Genomic DNA, 24689 nt, shown 5'->3' with positions numbered 1-24689 from the left:
TCTTCCATAAAGAAAACTAGAAGTTAGACTTTAGGTAGCTTGTCCTAGATCACACTACAAACAAGCATGGCCTTTAGCTGGTACCCAGGGTACCCATGTTGTTAGAATTAGTGAGCACACCTCTTAATGGAGAGGTACCTTTAGCTGGAACCCAGGGTACCCATGTTGTTAGAATCAGTGAGCACACCTCTTAATGCTTTGTGCACCATGGTCACTTTGCATCGCACTCTAGGTTTGATGGCAGAACAGCTCTTGCCTCCATCCGTAGCATGTTCCCAGGGATACACATAGTGTGCCCTCAATACGTGTTTATGAGACGCTCTTACTCTATAGCATGACAGCACATCCCTACTGATCTTCCCAGAGCCCACATGACTCAGGCATTGATCTATGTAAGAAGTGGGCCATCACATCATATGGAAGCTAACCTGTGAACCAATTAAAGAGGCGTTCTTTTGATGAGCAACCTCTAATCGTCTATCTGAATCTTTTATTTTAGTTTCTCCAATGTTCTCAAAGAATCTATAAATTTCCCCAAATAAAATGTTATTTGCCCTTAATCTCATTCCATGCATAAATTCAAAGAGTGAGCTGGTCTTGCTCACTTATCCTAACCAGTCTTCACAGAGGGTATTTTATGTTGACACTGTAGTATGTGCTAGGATCTCAGCAGCGAGAGTTCAAGATCACCCTTGCTACAAAGTGATTTCAAGGACTGGACTACAGATGAGACTGAGTCAGGAAAACTAAATAAAAACAATTAAGAAACAAACAGAAAACCTCACCCCAAACAAACAAACAAACAAAAAAAAAAGAACAGCCTAGGAAAACACTGCACCTGATATGCAAAGGTAAGAATAGCAGTTAGCTGCTCCATCTACAATAAAACTGTCTCTAGACAGACTTCAAGATAGGGCTTCTCTGTGTGGCCCTGGCTGTGTTGGAACTCACTCTGTAGACCAGGCTGGCCTCGAATTCACAGAGATCTGCCTGTTTCTGCCCCCAGAGTGCTGGGATTAAAGGTGTGTGACACCATCACAACAAGGACCATATTTGATTTTGTTTTTGGAGACAGTTTCTCTGTGTAATGACAGCTCTGGCTGTCCTGCAACTTGGTCTGTATACCAGACTAGCTTTGAACTCACAGAGATCTGCCTGCCTCTGCCTCTTGAGAGGTGGGATCAAAGGCGTGCACCACTACCACCCGGGTGAACATTTTAAGTTTTAATTTTTTTTTTCGAGTTGGGGTTTCTCTGTATCTTTGAGGCCTATCCTGCAGCTAGCTCTTGTAGACCAGGCTGGCCTCGAACTCACAGAGATCCGCCTGCCTCTGACTCATGAGTGCTGGGATTAAAGGCTTGTGCAACCACTGCCTGGCCCATTTTAATTTTTTTTAAATATTTATTATGTGTACAGCATTCCTTCTATGTGTGCCCGCAAGCCAGAAGGGGGTGCCAGGTCTCATGATAGATGGCTGTGAGCCACCATGTGGTTGCTGGGAATTGAACTCAGGACCTCTGGAAGAGCAGTCAGTGCTCTTAACCACTGAGCCATCTCTCCAGCCCCTCCCCCCATTTTAATTTTTAATTGATGAAGTAAATTGCTTTATTTTTCTTGAAAGAAGGTCTCACTAAGTAGCTTGTAGATTGACCTGAATTTAGTATGATTGGCCTGGTCTTAATCTTGTTTTTTAAGATATTCTTTCACTGAGATCTGAGACTTGCCTGACTGACCTGTGACCTCGAGAGTCCACCTGCCTCTGTTTCCCTAGCACTCACAGTGCACCACCACACACACTTTTTAAATGTGAATCCTAGAGGTGGAACACAGGTCCTTGTGCTTCACAGATAGCCCTTTCCTAGGCCCTAAGTCATCTTTCTTTCTACTTTTAGAGCTTTATTTTATTTTTATGTATGTTTATGTGTAGGTGCCCACAGAGGCTAGGAAAGGGCACTGAATGCCTGGGAGCTAAAATTACAGGACATCAAACCAACTAGTTCTGAAAGAAGAGGAGGTGTACTTAACTGCTGAGTCATCTCTCCAAGACACCCCCAACCCAACCTATCATTCCTAAGGATTTCTAAGTAACAGCTGATAATAAACCATCTGCGATCATAATCCTTTTGTGACAGAAATGGTATTTTAGGATCAAAGCATTAGGAAGGTCATTATTTTAGAAGTCCAACCTTTAAGTCATACCTATTTAATCTTAACAAAAACTCTGTGACTTACCCATTTTTCTTCTGTGAGGACATGCCATAGAACAGTGCTGATTCTTAGGGCCTACTGCTCTGGGCTATCAATTCTCGGACTTCCTTATGCAGCTGAGGATGACCCTCCACTCCTCCCTCCCCAGTGCAGCACACAGCCAGCTAGTGATCCTCTGTGTAAGGAGTGTGTAACACGGTCCCCGGACTAGCAGCATGGACAGCCCCTGCGAATCTATCAGAAATACTTGCTCACTGGCCCTAGGCTGGGCTTACTGACATCGGAGCCTCTGGAATCAAAGCCCCCTCATCCACAAGGACCTTCAAGGTGAACTCAACCAACAGCGCAGCTATCACTGCCTCTGCACAGAAGAGACACCATCGCTCACTGCAGCCCATGGAGGGTGTGAGAGTCCGGGTGAAAGCTAAGTCAGGACGACATCCATCAAGGCCTCTTCCTACTGTGCTACACCAACCTGTAGATCCTGAAGCCTGATTAAGGAGCCAGTCACTCCACCCAGCTGACTGACATCAAGAGTCTTAATGAGCATACTTTTTATTCATTAGCTGTGAAATCATTAACAAGAACTTTAAGCAGGGTAAACCTAATATTATTATTCCTGAAAAATTACCATTTCATTATCTCTGAAACTCTTATCAGTGACAGCTTTTCCTTTTCCCCCCCTTTCTGGAAAATTTTTGTACAAAGTACAATTATGATAGAAATATAGACCAAAACAAGACTTTAGGAAAAGTCAAAGTAATTTCCTAAACCTATAAACACACACTGTACACTTCCTGGCTTTCGTTCTGTAGTGCTCCTGAGGAGCGAAGCCAGGCCTATCTACACTAGGCCAGCACTGCACACCAGACGCACGGAGACACACATGCACACCAGCTGTATCCTTAGCCCTCACTGTTCTTTAACATTTTGAGATAGGATCTCACTAAGTTCAACACTGAAGGCCTTGAATTTGCAATCCTGAGTAGCTGAGATCATAGGCCTGTTCTAGCAGGTCTGGCTTCCTTTACCATCATTTAAAAAAAAATCTATCAATGTATCAATCTATCAATCTGTCTGTCTATCTATTTTTGAGACAGGATCTACAGACCCCAAGCTGGAACTTACTATGCAGACCAGGACAACCTCAATTTTGGCAACCTCTCCTGCCTCCATTTCCTGAGTGCTCAAGTTTACAGCATGCCGCCGCACCCAGCAAGAGTAGCATTTTTAACTCTCCCCAAGATAAAATACGATGTTATCCATACAACTTAAACACCTCTGTAGTTCCCATGAAGATACTAGACTGAACACTGAATCACAAGTCAGGACACTGACAAAACCATCACTTTACCTACCAGACTTATGTTTAGAGTAGATGAGACACTTGCCTTGCCCCTTGTAAACTGTGCCACCATTCTCATTTTCTCCCTGAACAAAGGCAATCCATGATGGTCAAGCTTGCGCTTGCCTTCAATATCCAGTACCTCTACTATATTAACGTATTTTCACTATTGCTGCTTTTGTTTTTATCAAAGAGAGAGGAGCTGAGACAGTTTCATGTGCCCAGGCTAGCCTCGAACTCACATATCCAAAGCTGATGTCCTTGAATCCTGTCTCTGCCACCTGAGTACTTCCCAAGTGTCACCAATGCCCAGTTCTAGGGGATATTCTTTTTAAATTCTCAAAATTGTAATTATGAAATAAAGAAAACAAGCAGTGCTAAGTTAGTTTTGTAATACTTCTATAATAAACCCCATATTCAGACAGACACATATGCAGGCAAAACAACAATATATTTGAAATTAAAAAACAAAACAAAGCAAACTTTTCTCTCTCTCTTTCTTCTTGAGACAGGGTTTCTCTGTGTAGCCCTGGCTGTCCTGGAACTTATTTTGTAATCCAGGCTAGCCTCAGACTCACAGAGATTTGCCTACCTCTGCCTCCCAAGTGCTAAGATTAAAGGTGTGCACCACCACCACCTGGTTCTAAAACTTTTTTCTATATTGAGAATATTCAAAGAGATGAATTAGAAAACTCTTCCACAGATCAAATCAGAATCTAGTAGTCATTCAATAAAATAACTGTCCAAAACTAAACCAAACCTAAAATCTGAAGACTTACCAATGACAGGGTTGCTGTTTCTGTGAGCTGGTTTAGGGGGTGGGACTGGGGGTTGCTTGGCAGGGGCTGTTTGAGTGACAGCAGTGTTAGTGCTGGCAGGAGCAGCAGGCAGAGTCCTGGGGGCTGGGGTAGGGCTGACAAAGGAATTAGCAGTCTTTGCCACGTTTGTGGCAGCAGTGGGGACACCAGGTGCGGTGGGGGTAGAGCCAGAAATGGAGGACAGGGACCTCGCTGCACTGCCAGGCATGGTGTCCTTCGCTTGCCCTTCACTTGCTTCAGAAGAAGAGGACGAGGATCTGCTTGGAGGGACCAGAGGCTGCTTAGGTGCATGCTCAGGAGCAGACTCGGCTTCAGAGTTGGGCTGGCTTCCTGTTGAGCCTATGCAACAAATGATAGGATTTAAAAAGGAAGAGAGACTGAAAATGTGAACACATTTACAACCAACTTCATCAATGAATTTACAGATTAGTGAATAGACCATGTTCCAGATGCATTCAACATGCTTAGGAAGTGTCCATAAGAGAGGTCAGTAAGGGTAGTGATGCTTCTTCATACAAGAGCCTCCTACCAAAGACATCCCAGGTAAGTTCCTGCCATGCAAATCTCCACTACTGTGTGATACCTTGATTGCATTCTGACACTCCCAAGATTGACAATAAAGTTTGTTTTGAATTAGAAGGCAGAGCTAGCCTGCTGACAAATTTAACCATAGAGGTTTTAGAGGACTGAGGAAAGAGACACAGGAAGTAGTAGGCAAGGCTTGGAGAGGGTCTCAGCCCTTTTGGATGGAGGAACAAAAAAGATAGGAAGTCACTGGTTGCTTCTCCAGTGCTTCTCTAATCATGCAGGTTCTTACCCTGAATTCTTATTAATAAAGAATAATTAGAACAACACATTTACATAAAAGCTAGGTTCTAACCCTAGTGCTGTGCTGGAGATGGAGTTAGAGACAAGACCACTGGAGTTTACTGGCCATCCATTCTAGCCAAGCAATGAGCTCTGGGTTCAGTAAGAGATGCTGTCTCAAAATAAACAAATAAAATGTGTGGTAGTGGCAAAAGCCCCAGCACTCTGAAGGCAGAGGTGGGCAGATCCCTATGAGTTTGAGGCCAGCCTGCTCTATACAGTGAGTTTCAGGACAGTCCAGAACAGTTACACAGAGAAACCCTGTCTTGAAAACCAAAATTAACAAAACAAAACAAATAAAACTAAATTTTAGCTGCCCCCCCTCCCAAAAAAGGTGAAGAGCAAACAACAATGCCAGCTTCTGGTACCCACATGTATATTAGACCTGCACCCATAAAAGCACACATGCAAAATTCCTTGGGAAGAACACAAATGTGGAGCTTGACAAAATCCTACAGAAGAGCTAAGTGATGGCTCCCATCTGAAACCCAGCATGTGGGAGGCTAAGGCAGTGAGACCACCCTGAGATGGAGGCCAGCTTGAGCTACAGAGTGAGACTCTGTGTTAAAGAATGAAGGTGGAGAGGTAGGCACAGTAGTACACAACCTTAATCCCAGCACGGGAGGCAGAGGCAGGAAGATCTCTGTGAGTTCAAGGCCAGTCTGGTCTACACATAGAGACACTGTCTTGAAACAAACAAGTAGAGAAAAAAGAATGGGGCAGGAAAGAATCACAAATTTAGGAATTTGGGGGAATGGTTGGGAGTAAAAAGGGCAGAAAACTGCAGTTTCTTGAGAACATGAATCCCTCTCCCCTATCTGACTTCCCTCTCCTGCAGTCCTCTGAGGTAAATGAGAACAGTCTATGGCTTTCAGACTCAAAAGCCCACTCTTACCTAGTCTCTTCTTTGGATCCTCTTCTGGAATAAGATTTCGAAGACTTGATACTCTCACTGGCTCTTCTTCCACTAGGACTGGACTAGACGACCTGGCACTTCCTATGGGGGTTGTGTGGCCATTCTTTAATGTGGCATGGCTCAGTTTTCCTGCATCCTCATAACCTGCAAGAAGAAAGAGAAAAACACTACGTGATGGACCTGACATGGTCAGATGGGAAGAGCTGGTGGTTTCTAACCTCTCTTATCTCACTCTCTCTAATAGATAGGCTTCTTGTTGAAGTCTGTGTTATCTAGAGCCTTGCAGTATTAACAGGAATAGAGTTCTTCCAAAAGGTAACTTATTAGCAACTACATCAAGTAACTTGCTACATAAATAATCTATCATACGTCCATATCACGATGTAAAGGTGGGGGTACAGCTCAGTGGTAGAGTACTTGCATAGTATATGGAAAGCCCTGTGGCTGACACCAGCACTGAGGAAGAAAATCACACTGTGACAGAAAGGCTCCAGAAGTCTACCAGGGGGATGAAAGATAGTCTGTTTAAATTAAGAAAATGGGGGAGGGGCAGTTGGGAAAATGGCTCAGTGGTTAAGAGCACTTTGTGTTCTTGCAGAGGACCTCAGTTCAGTTCTCAGCATCCATGCCAGGCAGTTCACAACAATCAGTAACTACAGCTCCAGGGGACTTTTTTTTTTAATAAAGATTTATTTATTATGTATACAACATTCTGCCTCCAAGTATGCCTGCATGCCTGAAGAGGGCACCAGACCCCATTACAGATGGTTGTGAGCCACCATGTGGTTGATGGGAATTGAACTCAGGACCACTGGAAGAGCAGCCAGTGCTCTTAACCTCTGAGCCATCTCTCTAGTTCCGCTCCAGGATCTTTTGCTTCTGACCTATGCACTCATATATGCACACTCCACAACACAGATACACCAAACACATATACGTAATTTAAAAAATAAGTCTTTTGGTTGGGTCATGGTGGCACAGGTCTTTAATCCCAGCACTTGGGAGGCAGAAGCAGGTGGATCTCTGTGTGTTCAAGGCCAGTCTGGTCTACAAAGTGAGTTCCAGAACAGCCAGGGCTGTTACACAGTGAAACTCTGTTTTGAAAAACAAAACAACAACAACAACACCAAAAAAAATCAAAAACAAACAAACAAAAATCTTCAAAAAAGTAGCAACAGTATATATAAAGGGTATAATTATGATCAGGGACTGGCAATGGTAGTGACCTGGTATCCACAGTTACAAGTGGACTGTAATGGTTACGGGCAGGACTGTAAAGACAACTAGGAGCCAGGTGATAAAGACTATTTTTTTTTAAAGATTTATTTATTTATTGTATACACAATGTTCAGCCTCCTTATATACCTGCAGGCCAGAAGAGGGCACCAGATCTTATTACAGATGGCTGTGAGCCACCGTGTGGTTGCTGGGAATTGAACTCAGGACCTCTGGAAGATCAGCCAGTGCTCTTAAGCTCTGAGCCATCTCTCCAGCCCCATAAAGACTATTTAAAAGGAGCTAGAAATAAATCCTGGATGAGCCCAAAGACTAGAAGGAGCAGGGAGGTATAATGTCTAGCTTGTGGAAGGCTGGCTCTGAAAGCTGTTTGGAGGGTTATAGACAGGCAGCGACTGGACAGGAAGAGCAAGAGAAACTACTGCTTTAATGCACATGGAAAAATAGCAGGGGTGACTGAGGGCAGTAGGAGTGGGAGCCTGGGGGCGTGACAACAGGAGACACACAGCAATTCCTGAATGACATGATACACACAGTGATTCCCTGACCACTAAACTCCAAGGAAGGCCACTAGCCTGGAGGTGGTGAGAAGCCCTGCAATTATCACACACTGCTACAGGAAAGGAAAGTGAAATTCTCTCAAGGAGCAATTAGACAAACATCCTCAGTGCCCCAAATTTTCCTAGACTTCTTTACCAGACAAAGCTGAAAATTGTGAGGTCAGGGGGCTGGAGAGCTGGCTCAGTGGTTAAGAATACGTGCTGCTTTTCCAGAGGGCCTGAGTTCAATACCAAGCACCCACTTGGCACCTCACAGTTGTCTGTTACTCCAGTTGCAGGTGATCCAATGTACTCCTCTGTTCTCCAAGGGCATAGACATACAATTAAACAAAACACCCATACACAAAGAAATATAACTATATTTAAAAAGCGAGGAGGAGGCTAGAGAGATGGCTCAGGGGCTGGAGAGATGGCTCAGAAGTTAAGAGCACTGTCTGCTCTTCCAGAGGTCCTGAGTTCAATTTCCAGCAACCACACAGTGGCTCACAACCCTCTATAATGAGATCTGGTACCCTTTTTTGGCATGTAGGCATACATACAGGCAGAACACTGTATAATAAATGAGTAAATAAGTAAATAAATATATCTGTATTGAAAAAAAAGAGAGAAAAAGGAAGGAAGGAAGGAAGGAAGGCAGGCAGGCAGAAAGAGAGAGACAGGAAGAAAGAAAGAGAGGGAGGGAGGGAGGGAGGGAAGACAGACAGGTCACAGGGTGGTATTAGTGTCCTTTCTTGCTTCCATAGTAATGCTTAGAGTAACATCGTTTAAAATTTGTTTTATTTTTGTGTGTGCACACACATGTATGCTCATCTCTTGATATCTTTAGCATTAGTCCAGTAATTCTCACAGACCTCTCACAGCTCCTCTCACCCAATGCATCACCTCCACTAAGAGATTAGACGGCAGCATTCGAGCATGCCCAGTAAGCAGTGGAGTTTAGACTAGAAGCATTGAAGAAAAAACAATAAGCAGAGAAATCATAAAGCATTTTTACCTACTTATTTGTTTTGAGGCAAGGGCTCATACTCAGCCTAGACTAGCCTTGAACTGGATCAAGCTGGTTCTGTCTCCTAGTGCTGTTGGATTATAGGTGTGACATACCACACTTTGGTCTACTTTTATTAAATTAATTAATTGGTTAATTATTAAACTAGCTTTTCCAGAAAGAGTCTGTGGCTGGCCTAGAGTTCTCTCTAAATACCAGGCTGGTTTTTAATTTAGTAATCCTCCTCTCTCCGTCTCCTAAGATTACAGGTATGTATTACTATGTACAGTTGTAGACTTTAGTTTTTACTTCCTTTTGCTTTTTGAGACAAGGTATCACTGTGTATCCCTGGCTGGTCTAGTCAGGCTAGTCTGGAACTCACAGAGATCTGCCTGCCTCTTACTTCCAAGTGCTGGGACTAAAGGTGTGGGCCACCATGTTTGGCTTTTTATTTATTTTTTAAAAGTTATTACATTCATTTATGGGTGTATGTACGTGCTTGGGTATCTATGTGTCATGGATCATATGTCATGGAACACACACTGAGATCAGAAGACAACAGTTCTCTGCAGGTACCTTTACTTGCTGAGCCATCTCTCTAGGACTGTATTTTTAATTTTATTATTTAAAATTTTTATTTTTGTTTTTTGAGACAGGGTTTCTCTGTGTAGCCTTAGATATCCTGGAACTCACTCTGTAGACCAGGCTGGCCTCAAACTCAGAGATCCACCTGCCTCTGCCTTCACCTACTCTGCTGGAATTAAAGGCGTGCGCCACAACTGTCTAGCTAATTTTTAAAAATCTTTTGTTTTTGGTTTTTATGTGTACTAGTGTTTTGTTTGTATGTATGCATGTATATGCACCACATGCTTGCCTGGTGCCAGGGGAAGCCAGAAGAGGGTGCTAGATCACCTGGAACTGGAGTTACAGATGGCTGTGAGATACTATGTGGGTACTTAGAATTGAACCCAGGTCCTCTGTAAGAGCAGCAAGTACTCTTAACCACTGAGCCATTTCCTTATTTTTAGGGGAGGAAGGGAGCAAGATGGGAATTCTGCAAAAGTAGTAAATTGTTTCGCATATGAAACTGAAGAGAAATTGAATAAATCAAGGTACAATACTATGCTGTACATTTATAATCCACTGCTGCAGAACAGCCATACAAGAGCGCCTCAACATCACTAACTAGCAGTGGGCACTGAAACATCAATGAGTGATCACTGTAAGATGAGCTTGGAGGCAATTTAGTCAAAACTACCAATAGGCAATCTGAATTAACTGTCACCACAGTAGGTGACAAGTTGGAGGAAGACACATGGAATTTTTGCTCCCAGGACCCTTCACCAATCATCCTATGTCACAGCTTAAAAGTGAAGCCAGACACCTGGGAAGAAATAGGCAATCATTTTTTCAAGTGTTCCTCCACCTTAACTACAGAAAGAATAAAGCAAAGAAGAGAATTCCAAACCCTAGTGAGACCCAGCCAAAGACCACATGTACAGAGACAGGCATATGCTGATTGTCTGGAACTCACCCTGCTCAGGGTCTTCCAACAGAACCCCTCTTTTAACCAGCTCTTCTCTTGGTTTTCGCATAGATATTTTTCGCTCTAAAACTAACATTAAATTGGAAAACACAACTCAGAAATGTGGCAGTTGGAAGGTCAACACAACTCGTAGCATTATAAGTATAAAAGAATAAAGTGGTTCACATTTCTTTGTATTCTTAAGGGAAAAGAGGACAGGGAAACTACCTTTACATTTAAAAACGTAGCTGAGGATGGTACCATATGTCTGTAATCCTAGCACTTGGGAGGTGGGAGCAGGAGGATCAGTTCCAGGACAGCCTCAGCTACATAGTAACTTCTAGACTAGCATGGGCTACACAAGACTGCTTCAAACAAAACAAAAATCATTATTTGAGAGGAAGATGCTATGAATACTGCTGAGTTTGAAGCCAGTCTATGCTACACAGTACTTGGCCAGCTAGGACATGGCAAGACTCTGACCAAAACAAAATAAAATTGCAGGGTTGAGAGAGCAAAAACAGTGATTGCCTAGCATGTTCAAGGCCCTGGGTTCCACACTTAGAACTAGATACAAAACCAAACAACAAAGCATCTAAATTTATTTTATTACCTGCACTGGGACAGTGTCACTCCCCAAAGAAGTCATACTCACACGTCTTTGGCTTAATTAGGGCTTCAATAATAAGGTTTACAGATAAGCCATGTTGCTGAGACGTGTGCTAAGCGAAAGAAGCACCTTAGATCTGCTACAGTACAGGTGTTCCAGTCTCACCGTGTATTCCCATCCGGCCCTTTTATTTTCATATTTGGGGGGGGGTCTTACAATGCAGCTCTGACTGACCTAGGACTCACTATGTAGCCCAGACTAGTCCCATACTCATGGCAACCCTTATGTTCCGGCCTCTCACGTACTAAGATAACAGGTGCAACATGAAGTCTGTCTTTACTGAACAGAATCAATCCCATCAAAATACAAACATGGGAAGGAGGCTACAGAATATAAGTGTAAGCCAGGATTGACGAAACAGATCTGTAAATTTCAGTTATTCCAAAGGCTGAAGCAGGAGGATTATCATGGTTAATTTAAGGCAGTCTGTGCAATCTAGTAAGAACCTGCATCAGAATAAAAAACATGTGGGGAGCCAGCAAAAGGGCTCAGTGGGTAAAGATACTTGCTGCCAAGCCTGACGGATGGAGTCTGATTCCTGGAACCCACAGGGTGGAAAGAGAGAACAGACTTGGCAAAACTGTATTAGACCTCCCCTTGAGCTGTGATCTGACCCAACAAACACACTGAAGATTAAAACAACTAGACACCATGGCCCACCATAGCACTTGGGAGGTCGAGGCAGGGTTAAGTGCTACAAATAAGGCCATCCCAGGCAAGAAAGAGCATAGCAGGTCAGATGAGGCCCTGCGTTAAAAAAAGAAAAAAAAAAAAGATGGCTGGGGTTGTAGGTCAGTGTAGACACTTGCCCAGCCTCTATGTGCCATGCCTTAGGTTCATAGTTTAATCCTCAATACACAATGCAAACGAAAGCAAAGGCTCAGTGAAGGACCATTCACCGGTCTAAATCTAAAAGAATGAACTCTCCGAGTAGGAGGTTATGTAAGTTTAGGAAGAGATGAAAAGCCGGGTACTTCTGGAACAGGAAATTCAGCTAGTGATGTACGTGCCTTCAAGCCCAGAGCCCTGGGATCATCTCTAGCATCTTATAAGTTAGATGTAGCACACACCTGTAGTCCTAGTGCTCAGGAGGTAGAGGAAGGAAAACCACAATTCCAACATAACCTTTGCTCTATAAAGGGTACAGGGACACCCTGATACATAAGACTGTCTGCTAAATTAATCAACTATTAATTAAATAATAGAACTTCCCCTCCTTTTGTTGTTAATTGTTTGCCTCATATAACTCAGACTTTGAATTTTCTGCCTGGCTAAGGATAATCTTAAATTCTTGATCCTCCTGCCTCCACCTTCCAAGTGCTGGGAATACAGCCTGTACCACCAAGCCCAGCTAAATCAGATAATTATTCTTTTCTTAATGTGTGTGTACAATTTGTATACATAAGTGTGCAAGCACACTTGGGCATAAGCATGACACGACATGCGTGTGAATGTCAGAGGTCAACCTCCAGCATCGGTTCTCACTACTTTGGTTGACTGAAACGGTCTCTTGGGTCTGCTTGCTCTTTTCCCACTGCAAGCCAGCTGGCCTCGTGTTCCTGGCGAGTCTCTGTCTCGGCCTTTCATCTCCCCACAGAAGCACTGGCTTACAATAGCATGTGTGATGAATCTGGCTTCATGTGTGGGTTCTGGGGGTTCTAACTCAGGCTCTCATGTTTGCATCAAGCGCTTTCTTTACTTGCTCAGTTATATCCTCAATACAAACAGGGAACTCTTAAATTAGAAGCCATATTTATTTTTATTTTTTGAGACAAGGTCTTGACACCATGGTTGGTGCCAAGGTTGGTCTGAAATTCAGTTTATGTCTAAGAATGACCTTAGGCTCTGGTCCTTGGATTTCTGATCCTCTCCTTGCAGGGACTTCAGGAGAACAAAAGTACACCAGGTCCTCTGTACTAACAGGGAAGAGCCCAGGCAAGAACTCTGCCTCACTCATTAGAACACACATCTAAATCTTAGTACTCACCTTCTGATGTCTCTTTAAATTTATCACTACTTTTTTTTTTCCTCCATTTCCATGGCTTGAAGATCTTGCCAAAACCTGAGAACTTGCTTTTTCTTTTGGTGGGAGGTGTTGTATCTCCTGCTTCCACACTGCCCATGACCATGTCTGGGTCTCCAGAGGGCTGCTCTGCTTCTTCTGTACATGGAGGAGACCGGGAAGAAACAGCCAATTTATTATTCCTGTATAACCTCTAAAAATGTCCCCTCTCTTCCTGTGCCCGTGGGAAAGGATGGGGCAACGATAACAATCATGCAGACAGGTCACACTCTGGACACCACATGGACAGCAAAGGCCCAAACTCAAAACTTAGATCCCTGTAGAAGCCAAACCAACCTGACATCATTTAAGAGAAAAATTCAGTGTGATGATGAGGATCCCCAGGTCTACATCTTTAGCACACACAATGTAGCCATCCTCTTGAGTTCTGTGTCTCTGAAGCAGGGAATTCCACTACTAATGAGTCACTGTTAAATAATGTATTACCCCCAGCAATTTTCAGGATTTAAGCAGTTCGGGGAAGGGCACTTCATCAAGTGTTGACACCTTGGATCTGTTTGTCAGATTTTCTCCCCTCACAAAAAGGGCTCTGCACACCTGGAAGACTGGGAGGAGACTGAGGTGGGGAAGGGACACTAGAGAGAAGAAATGGAGGGAATTAGAGGAGGGTAAGAGGGGAGATTCTGCTCTGCCATCATCTTATTATTTAGAGAAAGTCCTGATATTAAGGCGTTGACACAAAACACAGCGAAGACGCTACAAGTTCAGGACTGAGATCAAAGGCCCTGAGGGCCTCGTGATGACACACATGCAGGGCTTTAATGGTAAAGAGAGTAGCAGCCAAGGGCGGGGCAGGAAGGCAACAGAAAAAGCAGGAAAGCAACACAATGCATCCTTGCACTCCACCTCCTGTCCCAGAGTTCTCTGGAGAAGTCTAGAGGAAAGAAAAAGCTCTGTGGATTCACTCCTGGGATTAAGGTGCAACTGCTACTTTACAGAATGCATCAATCCACACATTTGTAAAATATTTCATACTGGAAGCAAACAATATTTTGGGGCAGGAAGAGTTTAACACATTTACTAGGGAAAAAAATGATCTCCTTTTTCAAGGTGTAGGTTTGTATTATTGTTACTTTTCAATTACCCCCACCTTCCCTCCCCGAGACAGTGTTTCTCTGTGTAGCCCTGACTGTCCTGGAATTCACTCTGAGACCAGGCTGGTCTTTAACTCAGAGATCCGCCTGCCTCTGCTTCCCAAGTGCTGGGATTAAAGGCTGTGCCACCACTGCCCAGTAGAAACAGTGTTTTCTTTGCTTCATATGTACCTAGTTTTGTCAAATGTTTTAGGAGACCAGAACCTTGCTTCATACAGTGGGCAAGGCCACACCCAGTCCTGCCCTTTAAGTTTTCCAATTCATTCATCCATATTAACATTTCCATACTCTTCTATCTATCTTTGTATTTTTATTTTTGCTTTTTTTATGTGACAGGGCCTTAAATTACCCAGGCTGGCTTGGAATTCATTTGTAGCTAAGGATGACCATGAACTCCTGCTCCTCCATGGTCTTCCCTTCAAATTCAGGATTACAGGTGCAAGCCACACCCGGCTTCACTCACATTTCTATTCTTCCTCTTCCCCATATTATTTCAGTGACTCACATCTGTCCAAATATTCAGAATCAGTCCAACTGCTTTTATAATATACAGGATCCCCAGGAAGTGGGACCATAAGTCCTTTTAAAAACTCTCCAGCTAGGTGTGATGGCATCTGTCTATAATCTTAGCACCCAAGAGGCAAAAGCAGGAGGATCAAAAGTTCCAGCACAGCTTGGGCTATGTAGTGAAACAATGTAGCTCAATGAGCAAGGCTGTCTCAAAAATAAGGGCAGGGCTGTCTCAAGCTCTTAAGTGAGTGTGGCACTGGCCCTAGGCCCTGCATACAGCTGAGAAAAGAAAAACTGCAAATATTCAGGGGTCTCAGGTTCATCCAGTTTGTTACCCCAGCCCCAGATTCTTATCTGGAAACTTCACATATGTTATAAGAGACAGAGGCAGACATTTTCTTTGTTGAGGAAGCTGAAGATCCCATGTTGCAGTGCTTTGCTCACCAAGGCTGTCCCATGGGGTAGTGAGATTCCCCCTGCCCTCTGTGTCCCATCTCACTCACATACAGTTCAAATCAAAAGGAAGCATAGGCTTGTTTGTTTGTTTGGCATTTTGCTTGTTTTTTGAAACAGGGTCTCTCTGTGTAGGACTGATTGCCCTGTAGTTGAGAACCTATGTGGACCAGTAGTTCTCAACCTGTGAGTTTCAACCCCTTTGGAGAGGTTGGTCAAACAACTCTTGCACAGGGTTCATCTATGACTATTGGAAAACACCGGCATTTACATTACAATTCATAACAGTACCAAAATTACAGCTATGAAGTAACAACAGAAATAATTTTATGGCTGGGGGTCACCACAACAGGAGGAACTGTATTAAAGGGCTGAAGCATTAGGAAGGTTGTGAACCACTGACGTAGATCAAGCTTGTCTGAAACTCAGAGATCTGCCTGCTTCTGCTTCTAACCACACTTACACTACGTTTCATATACACAACAGTGTATATTACTATACCAAACACTTGGTGCATACCTGTAACCTCAGCATTTGGGAGGTTTGGATAAGAGGATTACTTGAAGTTCAAGACCAGCCTGGGCCACAGAGTGAGCTCCAGGACACAGAACTATATAGTGAGATCCTAACTCAAAAGTAAAAAAGCCAGAGAGATGGTTCTATGGGTAAAAGCCTACTGAGCAAGCCTGATGACCCGAGTTCTCTCACAGAAGAGAGAATGGACTAACCGCCTCCCAAAATATACTGCACACTTACACTAACAATAAACAAAGTAATAAGCGGCTAGAGAGATGGCTCAACAGTTAAGACCAAGCACTTATTGCTTCTCCAGCAGACCCAGGTGTCAGTCCCAGCACCTACATGGTGATTCATAACCATGCACAACTCCAGTTTCAGAGGATTGGATGCCTTCTTCTGACCTCTATAGGCAAGAGACACTCATATATAGTGCACATACATACATACACATAATAGGTAATTTCTTTAAAAATTAAAGTGATAAACAAGTGTATCATGAGCAGGACCCAATGGCTCACACTTACGATCTCAGTACTGTCACTACGGAAATTGAGGCTAGAGGATTACAAGTTTAAGGGTAGCATGGGCTATGTATATGCAAGCCTTGTCTCAAAACAGACAAACCTAGAATGATATACATTGTGATGTGGTTGTGTGTAGTGCAGTGTTCCAAATATGCCAATCAGGTCAAGTTGGTTCACTGTGTTACACTATCGTTAACACCCTGACTGGTGTGCTGTCTGCTTTTTCCAACAACTGTTGGGAGAGGCACTGTGACATCTCTAGCTATGAAATTAATTGGTTGCTTTTCTGTGTGACAAGGTCTGTTGGATAATTGTAAATTTAGTTATGTTTTCTTCTTTAATTTTTTTTTCCTTTTTGTTTTTTTGAGACAGGGTTTCTCTGTGTAACAGTCCTGGCTGTCCTGGAACTCCTTCTGTAACCCAGGCTTTGAACTCATAGAGATTCACCTGCCTCTGCCTCCAAGTGTTGGGATTAAAGGTGTGCACCACCACTGCCCATCTTTAAAAAAAAAATTTAAGAGCCAGGTGGTGGTGGTGCACACCTTTAATCTCAGTGCTAGGGAGGCAGAGACAGGCAGATCTCTGTGCATTCGAGGCCAGCCTAGTCTACAGAGGGATTTCTAGGACAGCCAAGACTACACAGAGAAATCTGTCTCAAAAAAACAAATATTTTAAAGAAATTAATATTACCTTAGATTTAAAGGAATGGAAGGGTATTTTGCCTTCGTGTATGTCTGCACCATGGTTTGCCTGGTGCCTGGGGGTCTAGAAAGAGTTGGCTCCCAGGTGACTAAAGTAGCAACAGTTGTGAGCCCTTGTGTGGGAGCTGGGATCTAATCCTGGTCCTCTTAACCACCAAGCCATTTTTTACCCCTTTAATAAATTTTAAAATTGTGTGTATGTGTGTGTGCATATGTGCTCATGTAGGTACCTGTAGAGCCCACAGGAAGGTATCAGATCCCCTGGAACTGGAGTAATAGGAGGTTGTGAGCCACTTACTGTGAATGCTTAGAACCAAATTTGGGTCTTCTGCAAGAGCAGTGTTCACTTACTTAACGTGAAGCCATTGCTCTAGCCTAGATGGTTTCCTCCTGAATGGACCCATTTTTTTAAAAAATATTTATTTATTTATTATGTATACAATATTCTTTCTGTATGTGTGCCTGAAGGCCAGTAGAGGGCACCAGACCTCATTATAGATGGTTGTGAGCCACCATGTGGTTGCTGGGAATTGAACTCAGAACCTTTGGAAGAGCAGGCAATGTTCTTAATCGCTGAGCCATCTCTCCAGCCCTGGACCCATTTTTATTAAGAAGAAAATTCCTATACATTGTAGAAATATTTTTATCTCAATTTTAGTTTCCTATTTCATTTGATAACTGACTTTTTGCCCCCTCGAAAAAAGGTCTAGGCTGGCTTCAAACTCAAGTTCCTCTGCTCAGCTTCCCAAACACCGGTACCACAGGTGTACAGTGCCATACCTAGTCAGCCATTTCTACTGGGTTCTTAGTCCACCTACATTTGAGATTTCCACTGTCAGTATGGCTTTATTTCTGTTGTTTGTATTTGTCTTGTCTTCTACATCCTTGACTTATTAATCTACGTGGATTTAGACCTTTACTGCTTCCTAAACAATGAAAGACTCTTAAACTTTAATCTTCTGAGCTATTATCACATATTTCACTTCTAAATACAAGTAACAATAAACCATAGAAAATATTTTATTGTTTTAACAAACAATACTATTGTATTTTCTTTTTTAAAAAAATATTTATTTATTTATTTATTTATTTATTATGTACACAATATTCTGTGTGTATACCTGCAGGCCAGAAGAGGGCACCAGACCCCATTACAGATGGTTGTGAGCCACCATGTGTTTGCTGGGAATTGAACTCAGGACCTCTAGGAAAAGAGGCAATGCTATTAACCTCTGAGCCATCTCTCTAGCCCCTGTTGTATTTTCTATATATCATTTATGAACTCTTTGTGTCTTTCTGCAATTCTGTTTTTATCAAGGAGAAGTTTATTTCTGAAGATATTTTCAGTTGTACGTTTTTGGTTTTGTTTGTTCATTCAAATAAATGGCTTTTGGAGACAGGGTCTCACGTGGCTGAGGTTGGGCCTTGAACTCCTGAATCTTTTGCCTCAACCTTCCAAGTAGCAGGAGTACAGGCATATACTACCTTTTTGTTCTTTCTTTTTTCTTCTGTTGTACTGGGGAATAAACCTAGGGCTCTGTGCTTGCTAGTTAAATGGCCTATCACTAAGCTACACCTATGCCTTACTTTGTTTAATTTTAGTATTTTACAAATGTGTGACAGGGCTAGAGACTTGGCTCAGAGGTTAAGAGCACTGGCTATTCTTCCAGAGGACACAGGTTTGATTCCCAGCACCCACATGGTGGCTCACATCTCTTTGTATCTCTAGTCCCAGGGGTCCCAGGGGCTCTGATGCCCTCTCCTTGGCTTGGGTACCAGACACACACAAGGTACATGGGCTAGAGAGATGGCTCAGGGGTGAAGAGTACTGTGTGCTCTTCCAGAGTCCTGATTTCAATTCCCAGCACCCACATGGTGGCTCACAACCATGATCTGGTGCCCTCTTCTGGCCTGCAGGGATACATACTAAATAAACAAATCTTTAAAACAGAACAGAAACAGCCATACACATAAAAATAAAAAAAAATTCTAATTTGTGACAAAATGGGGATATATATTGAAATCTCTCTAACTTCAAAGTCTATGGCCCTTTTTTTATCATGCTGCTTTTTATTTTAATTTTTTATGCCTCCCAAGAGCTGGGATTAAAAGTATGTGCCACCATGACCAGTGGTGGGTTGTTTTGTTTTGTTTTGTAAGACAGGATTTCTCTGTGTAACTTTTGGCTGTCCTAGAACTTGCTTTGTACACCAGGCAGGCCTTGAACTCAGAGATCAACCTGCCTCTGCTTCCTGAGTGCTGGGATTGAAGGTGTGCATTCGCATGTACACATGCACACACATATACACACATTTATTTTTAAGCAAAGACAGGTTGTCAGGATAGTCAGCAGAAGAAGGAATTGGCTGTGCAAGCCTGATGGGATGAATTCATTCTCAGAACCTATGGTGGGAAGAGAGCCTACTCCTTCAAACTGACCTCCACACACATGCCATGGCATAAAGGATGCTCCCTGCCCCAAAATAACTAAATACCTAAAATAAAGTAATAATAATAAAAAAAAAACACTAGAGGGGCTGAAGAGCTGGCTTATCAGTTAAGAGCACAGACTGATCTTCCAGAATTGAAATGGGTTCAATTCCCAGCACCCACATGGCAGCTCATAACTATCTGCAATTCCAGTTCCAGGGGATCCGACACCCATGGCATAAATGCACATAGAATATTTTTTTAAAAAACAATACACTAGAAGTTGGCCATGATGGTACATGCTTATAATTCAAATACTTCAAAGACTGAAGTAGGAGGTTAGCTGCTGTGGAATAATGCTCTTGTACACTGTAACGATTTGTCACTCATATTGGTTTAATAAAATGCTGATTGACCAATAGCCAGGCAGAAAGCATAGGTGGGGTGACCAGACTAAGAATTCTGGGAAGAGGAAGGGCAGAGAGTCAGTCACAAGCCAAACACAGAAGAAGCAAGATGAGAGTGCCTTAGTGAGAAAAGGTACTAAGCCACGAGGCTAAATACAGATAAGAATTATGGGTTAATTTAAGTTGTAAGAGCTAGTTAGTAAAAAGCCTGAGCAATAGGTCAAACAGTTTATAATTAATATAAGTCTCTGTGTGTTTCTTTGGGACTTAACTGGGTAGGATAGAAACTTTTGTCTACAGTTAGCTGTATCTTTGAGGAATAGCCAAAAGTACATTGTGAGTTCAAGGCTAGCCTGGACTTCATAGCAGAAACCTTGTCTCAAAACAACAAAACCAAGCCAAACATTTTAAAACTTTACATCTACAGGTATTCATTAACTATTTGTAAGTTATAGCTATGCATAACTAAATAAAGAAAACAATAGGATTAAACAATACACCCTAGATCAAAGACTGTATAATTTTATATATTTCTATTTGGTAGTACTAGGGATTGAAACCAAGGCCTCCTGCACAGTAGGGAAGCATTCTACCAATAAACCCTATCCTTAGCATCCTTTCCATTTATTTTGAGAAGAGGCTTCACTTGCCCAGACTGGCCTTGAGCTCAGTCTCATCTCAGCTTCCCAAACACCTGGTCTTACAGATGTGGATGTGTAGCATCACACCTGGCCTACAACCAGCTCCAACTCACCTATGATGGATGGTTAAGTATAGCCAGGCAACAGAAATCCACAGAATGCAAGTCTTCAACATTCCCTCACTAGATTTGTAATAAGTGACTAAATTACCTGGCTTATTTTAATTCCACGTCTATCATTTGTACCATATCAATTTCAAAAATTATTATTTGTTAATTTTGGGGTATTTTTTGTTGTAAGTCATCGTGTCATCCCTGTCTCCCCCCACACTCACTGTTTATGACTTATGTGTATGTGCACATGCCAGGCCGCATGTGTGGAGGGCAGAGGAAGACCTGAAAGAGTTTGCTCTCTGCCTATTTTAATTTTTATTTTTTGGTTTTCTAAAATAGGGCTTCTGGCAGTCCTGGAACTCACTTTGTAGACCAGGCTGGCCTTGAACTCACAGAGATCCGCCTGCCTCTGCCTCCTGAATGTTGGAATTAAAGGCTGGCTTGTTCTCTCCTACCAGTGAGTTCTAGGATCAAACTCAGGTCATCAGATCTGGGCAACAAGTACCTTTGATAGCTTGGCAATGTTTTTGGTCCTTTTTGGCTTTTTTGTTGTATTTTATTTTTTAAGATAGGGCCCTGGTTGGCCTGAAATTTAATATGATCCTCCCGTCTCAGCCTTCAGAATTTTGTAAATAGCATAATTTATGTTACTTTGCCACAGTACTTAACACATTTTTTTGTTCTGTAAAAGAGGCTTATTTTGGGATTTAAGGAATAGTTTCAGAAAACTGCAACAAAATTAGAGAAAACAAAATGTTTCACTAATGAACAAAGTAGCCTTTGTGCAGAAAAAGCCTTCCACTCCTGGAGATTTCGCACAGCCTTGACCACCGGAATTAGAATGCACTGGACAGAGCGACAGACAGCTAAGGTCTCTGCATTTTTGAGTACAGGCAGATCTGAGTCTACCTCAGGAAAATTTATTTTCAGTCACAACTGCAGCAAGAAGGATGCAGGCGAGGTGCAGCTGAGTGGCAGAGTGCTTGCTCAGCTTGGTACAAGCCCAACACCACATAGAAAATGACCACTGTGTTACAGCTTAGCAACATGACAGGCAGATTTAATGGTGCCTGACATTTGTCAGACAGCCATAATAACCTGAGTTCAACCCTGGAACCCTCAGTGCAAAAGAACTGACGTCTAAAAGTTATCCTCTAACCACACATGCACTGTGGCATGTGTGTATCGCATTCACACATAACACAAACATACACAAGCTCACATTTTCAAACATGTTTTATTAAAGGAGGCGGGGAGACCAGTATGATGGCATCTGTTTTCTGAGGCCAGGCTGGGATTTCAAAGCCAGTCAGGTCTACAAAGTGAGATCTTGTCTTTTGTCTGTTTTGAGGCAAGGTGTCTCTCTTACTTAGGGTTTCTATTGCTGAGAAGAGACACCATGGCCATGGCAACTCTTTGTTTGTTTGTTTGTTTGTTTGTTTGTTTTTCTGGTTGAGACAGGTTTCTCTATGTAGCCTTGACTGTCTTGGAACTCATTCTGTAAGGCCAGGTTGGCCACCTACCTCTGCTTCCTGAGCGCTGGGATTAAAGGTGTGCCTTACCACTGCCTGGTGACCATGGTAGCTCTTATAAAGGAAAACATTTAATTGGGGCTGGCTTACAGTTCAGAGATATAGTCCACTGTCATCATGGTAGGAAGCATGGTGGCACACAGGCAGACATGGTGCTGGAGAGATAGTTGAGAGTTCTATATCCAGATCAGAAGGCAGGATAGAGACTGGGACTCACCAGGCCTGGCTTGAGCTTCTGAGACCTCAAAACACACCCCTAGTGACACACTTCCTCCAAGAAAGGCACACTTACTCCAACAAGACCACACCTCTTAATAGTGCCAGTCCCTAAGGACCAAGTATTCAAACACGTGAGTCAACAGGGCCATTAATATTCAAACCACCACAGTGTCACTGTGTTCCTCTGACTGGCCTCCAATAGTATATGCAGATCCTATGGTATGGAACTCACAGAAATCTGCCTGCCTCAGCCTCCTGACTACTAGGTTTAAAAGCATGTACCACTAAGACCCCAACATAAAACCTTTTCTTTAAAAAGAAAAAAATAAAAGGAAAATGGGTGGGGTGTGGCTCAGACTTTAGTCACCAAAGCAGAAGTCTACTTCCTGGGTGGCACAGGATGGAAGTAAAGAACAGACTCTGGTGGGTTGTCCTCTGACTTCCACACATGTCCCCCACACATATATGCACACACATGATAACAGGAGAAAGAGTGACTGAGAAGGTGAGCGACATATACCTCAGGTCTCACCGGCATGCATTCATGAATGTATGCATATGCACAACACCACACACACACACACACACACACACACACACACACACACACACACACAGAGCTTCTTTTTGTAAAGAAAAAAGAAAGCCAGGTGGTAGTGGTGCATGCTTTTAATCCCAGCACTTGGGAGGCAGAGGCAGAAGGATCTTTGTGAGTTTGAGACCAGTCTACATGTCTTAGTATATTTATCCTTCTGAAGGATCTAGTGTGGCCTTCTAAACAGCTGCCTACTGAAACATTTCCTAAACACTGGCGAGATAGCTCAGCGGCTAAGACTAAGTCTGACTCCTGCCCCCACCTACCTGTATCTCCAGATTCAGGAGACCCAGTGCCCTCTTCTGGTCCCAGATGTCATCAAGCACATGTGGTGCACAGACATGCAAGGCAAAACACCCATACGAGTAAAATTTTTGTTTGTTTGGTTTTGAGATAGAGTCTATCTACATAGCCCTAACTATCCTGGAATTTACTCTGTAGAACAGGGTGGCCTCGAACGCAGAGATCTGCCTGCCTCTTCTGGGATTAAAGGCATGCACCTCTACCACCTGGCTAATTTTTTTAATTAAAACATTTTATTTATGATTATTATTATTATATATGTAATAAATTTTTTTACCATGATTAGAATCAAATCTAATCCAGGGTTTCATGCATACTAGAAAGTACTTTATACCAAACTACATTTCCAGTCTCCCAAATTTTTTTTGTTATAGTTATAGTAGCAAAACTGATTTCTTCTTGTTCCTGAGACAGTGTTTCAGGCAGCCCAGGTAAGCCTGGCACTCAGTATGTAGCTAAAAATAACCTTGAGGGCTGAAGAGATGGCTCAGTGGTTAAGAGCACCGCCTGCTTGTCTAAAGGTCCTGAGTTCAATTCCCAGCAACCACATGGTGGCTCACAAGCATCTGTAATGAGATCTGGTGCCCTCTTCTGGACTGCGGGCATGCATGTAGGCAGACTATGGTGTACACAATAAATAAATTAAAAATAATAAAAATAACCTTGACCTGATCTTCCTGCCTCCACCAGAATGTCAGGCTTACAGCTGTGTGCTGCACCCAAGTTTATGCAGTGCTGGGGATTGAACCCAGAATTTTGTGCAGCTAAGATGAGCACCCTCCATCTAGAGTACACTCTTGAGCACCTTGGGCAGAACTCAGCACCCCCCCCCCTTTTTTTTCATTTCCATAGTGTAGATAAAAGCCTGCCATTATTTGAGACCATACTGTGTTTGTTAGAGAAGAACACTGGAGCAGCAACCACAGGAAAAGTGGACCCTGCAAAAGTGGGTAATTATCACATATAGGAGAAGGTTGGTTCTAGGAGCAAAAAAGCAACATGTCATTGGAAGGGTAAGGAGGCAGGGGTTGGGTATGTTGTGGTTTGAAAAACTATGGCCCCCAAAGGGAATGGCACTACTAGGAGGTGTGGCCTTGTTGGAAGAAATGTGTTACTGTGGGGGTGAGCTCTGAGGTCTCCTTTGCTCAAGCTTCCCTCAATCTGACAGTCAGTTGAGTTCCTGTTGCCTGCAAGATGTAGCATTCTCAGTTTCAGCACCACGTCTGTCTGTACACAGCTATGATCCCCGTCATGCTGATAATGGACTCACTTCTGAAAGAGTAAGCTGACACCTCAAATGAATGATTTCCTCATGAGCTGTCCTGATCATTGTGTGTCTTCATAGCAAGAGGAAACTCTAAGACGGGGTATCTCTACTTTGTTTTTTGATTTTTAAAAATTACTTAATTAAATTTTTGTGTGTGGGAGACAGGGT

The 24689-nt window shown here is 42.9% G+C and overlaps 1 protein-coding gene across 7 annotated transcripts in view; it reads right to left on the bottom strand.

The window, feature by feature from the left end:
* The window catches only part of Phactr4 (phosphatase and actin regulator 4), a 79322-nt gene that overhangs the window by 22040 nt on the left and 32593 nt on the right, over positions 1-24689 (bottom strand). For 5 of the 7 annotated variants that reach the window (XR_007593706.1, XM_050153071.1, XM_050153034.1 and 2 more), the window contains 4 exons: positions 13118-13291; positions 10470-10550; positions 6134-6298; positions 4333-4710 (listed from right to left, as the gene is read on the bottom strand). Coding sequence is in view for 6 of the 7 variants with exons in the window: in XM_050153071.1 (XP_050009028.1) it covers positions 4333-4710; positions 6134-6298; positions 10470-10550; positions 13118-13291 (798 nt within the window). In the remaining variant the exon portion in view is untranslated. The remainder of the gene's footprint in view (positions 1-4332; positions 4711-6133; positions 6299-10469; positions 10551-13117; positions 13292-24689) is intronic. The other 2 variants (XM_050153052.1, XM_050153081.1) reach the window with 1 other exon arrangement.

The sequence above is a fragment of the Alexandromys fortis genome, unplaced genomic scaffold (genome assembly GCF_014885135.2).
Source record: "Alexandromys fortis isolate MF-2015 unplaced genomic scaffold, M_Fortis_MF-2015_v1.1 scaffold_26, whole genome shotgun sequence".
Taxonomy (NCBI): Eukaryota; Metazoa; Chordata; class Mammalia; order Rodentia; family Cricetidae; genus Alexandromys; species Alexandromys fortis.
Note: the sequence above shows the minus strand (reverse complement) of the source record. Positions and strands in the feature narration are given on the sequence as shown.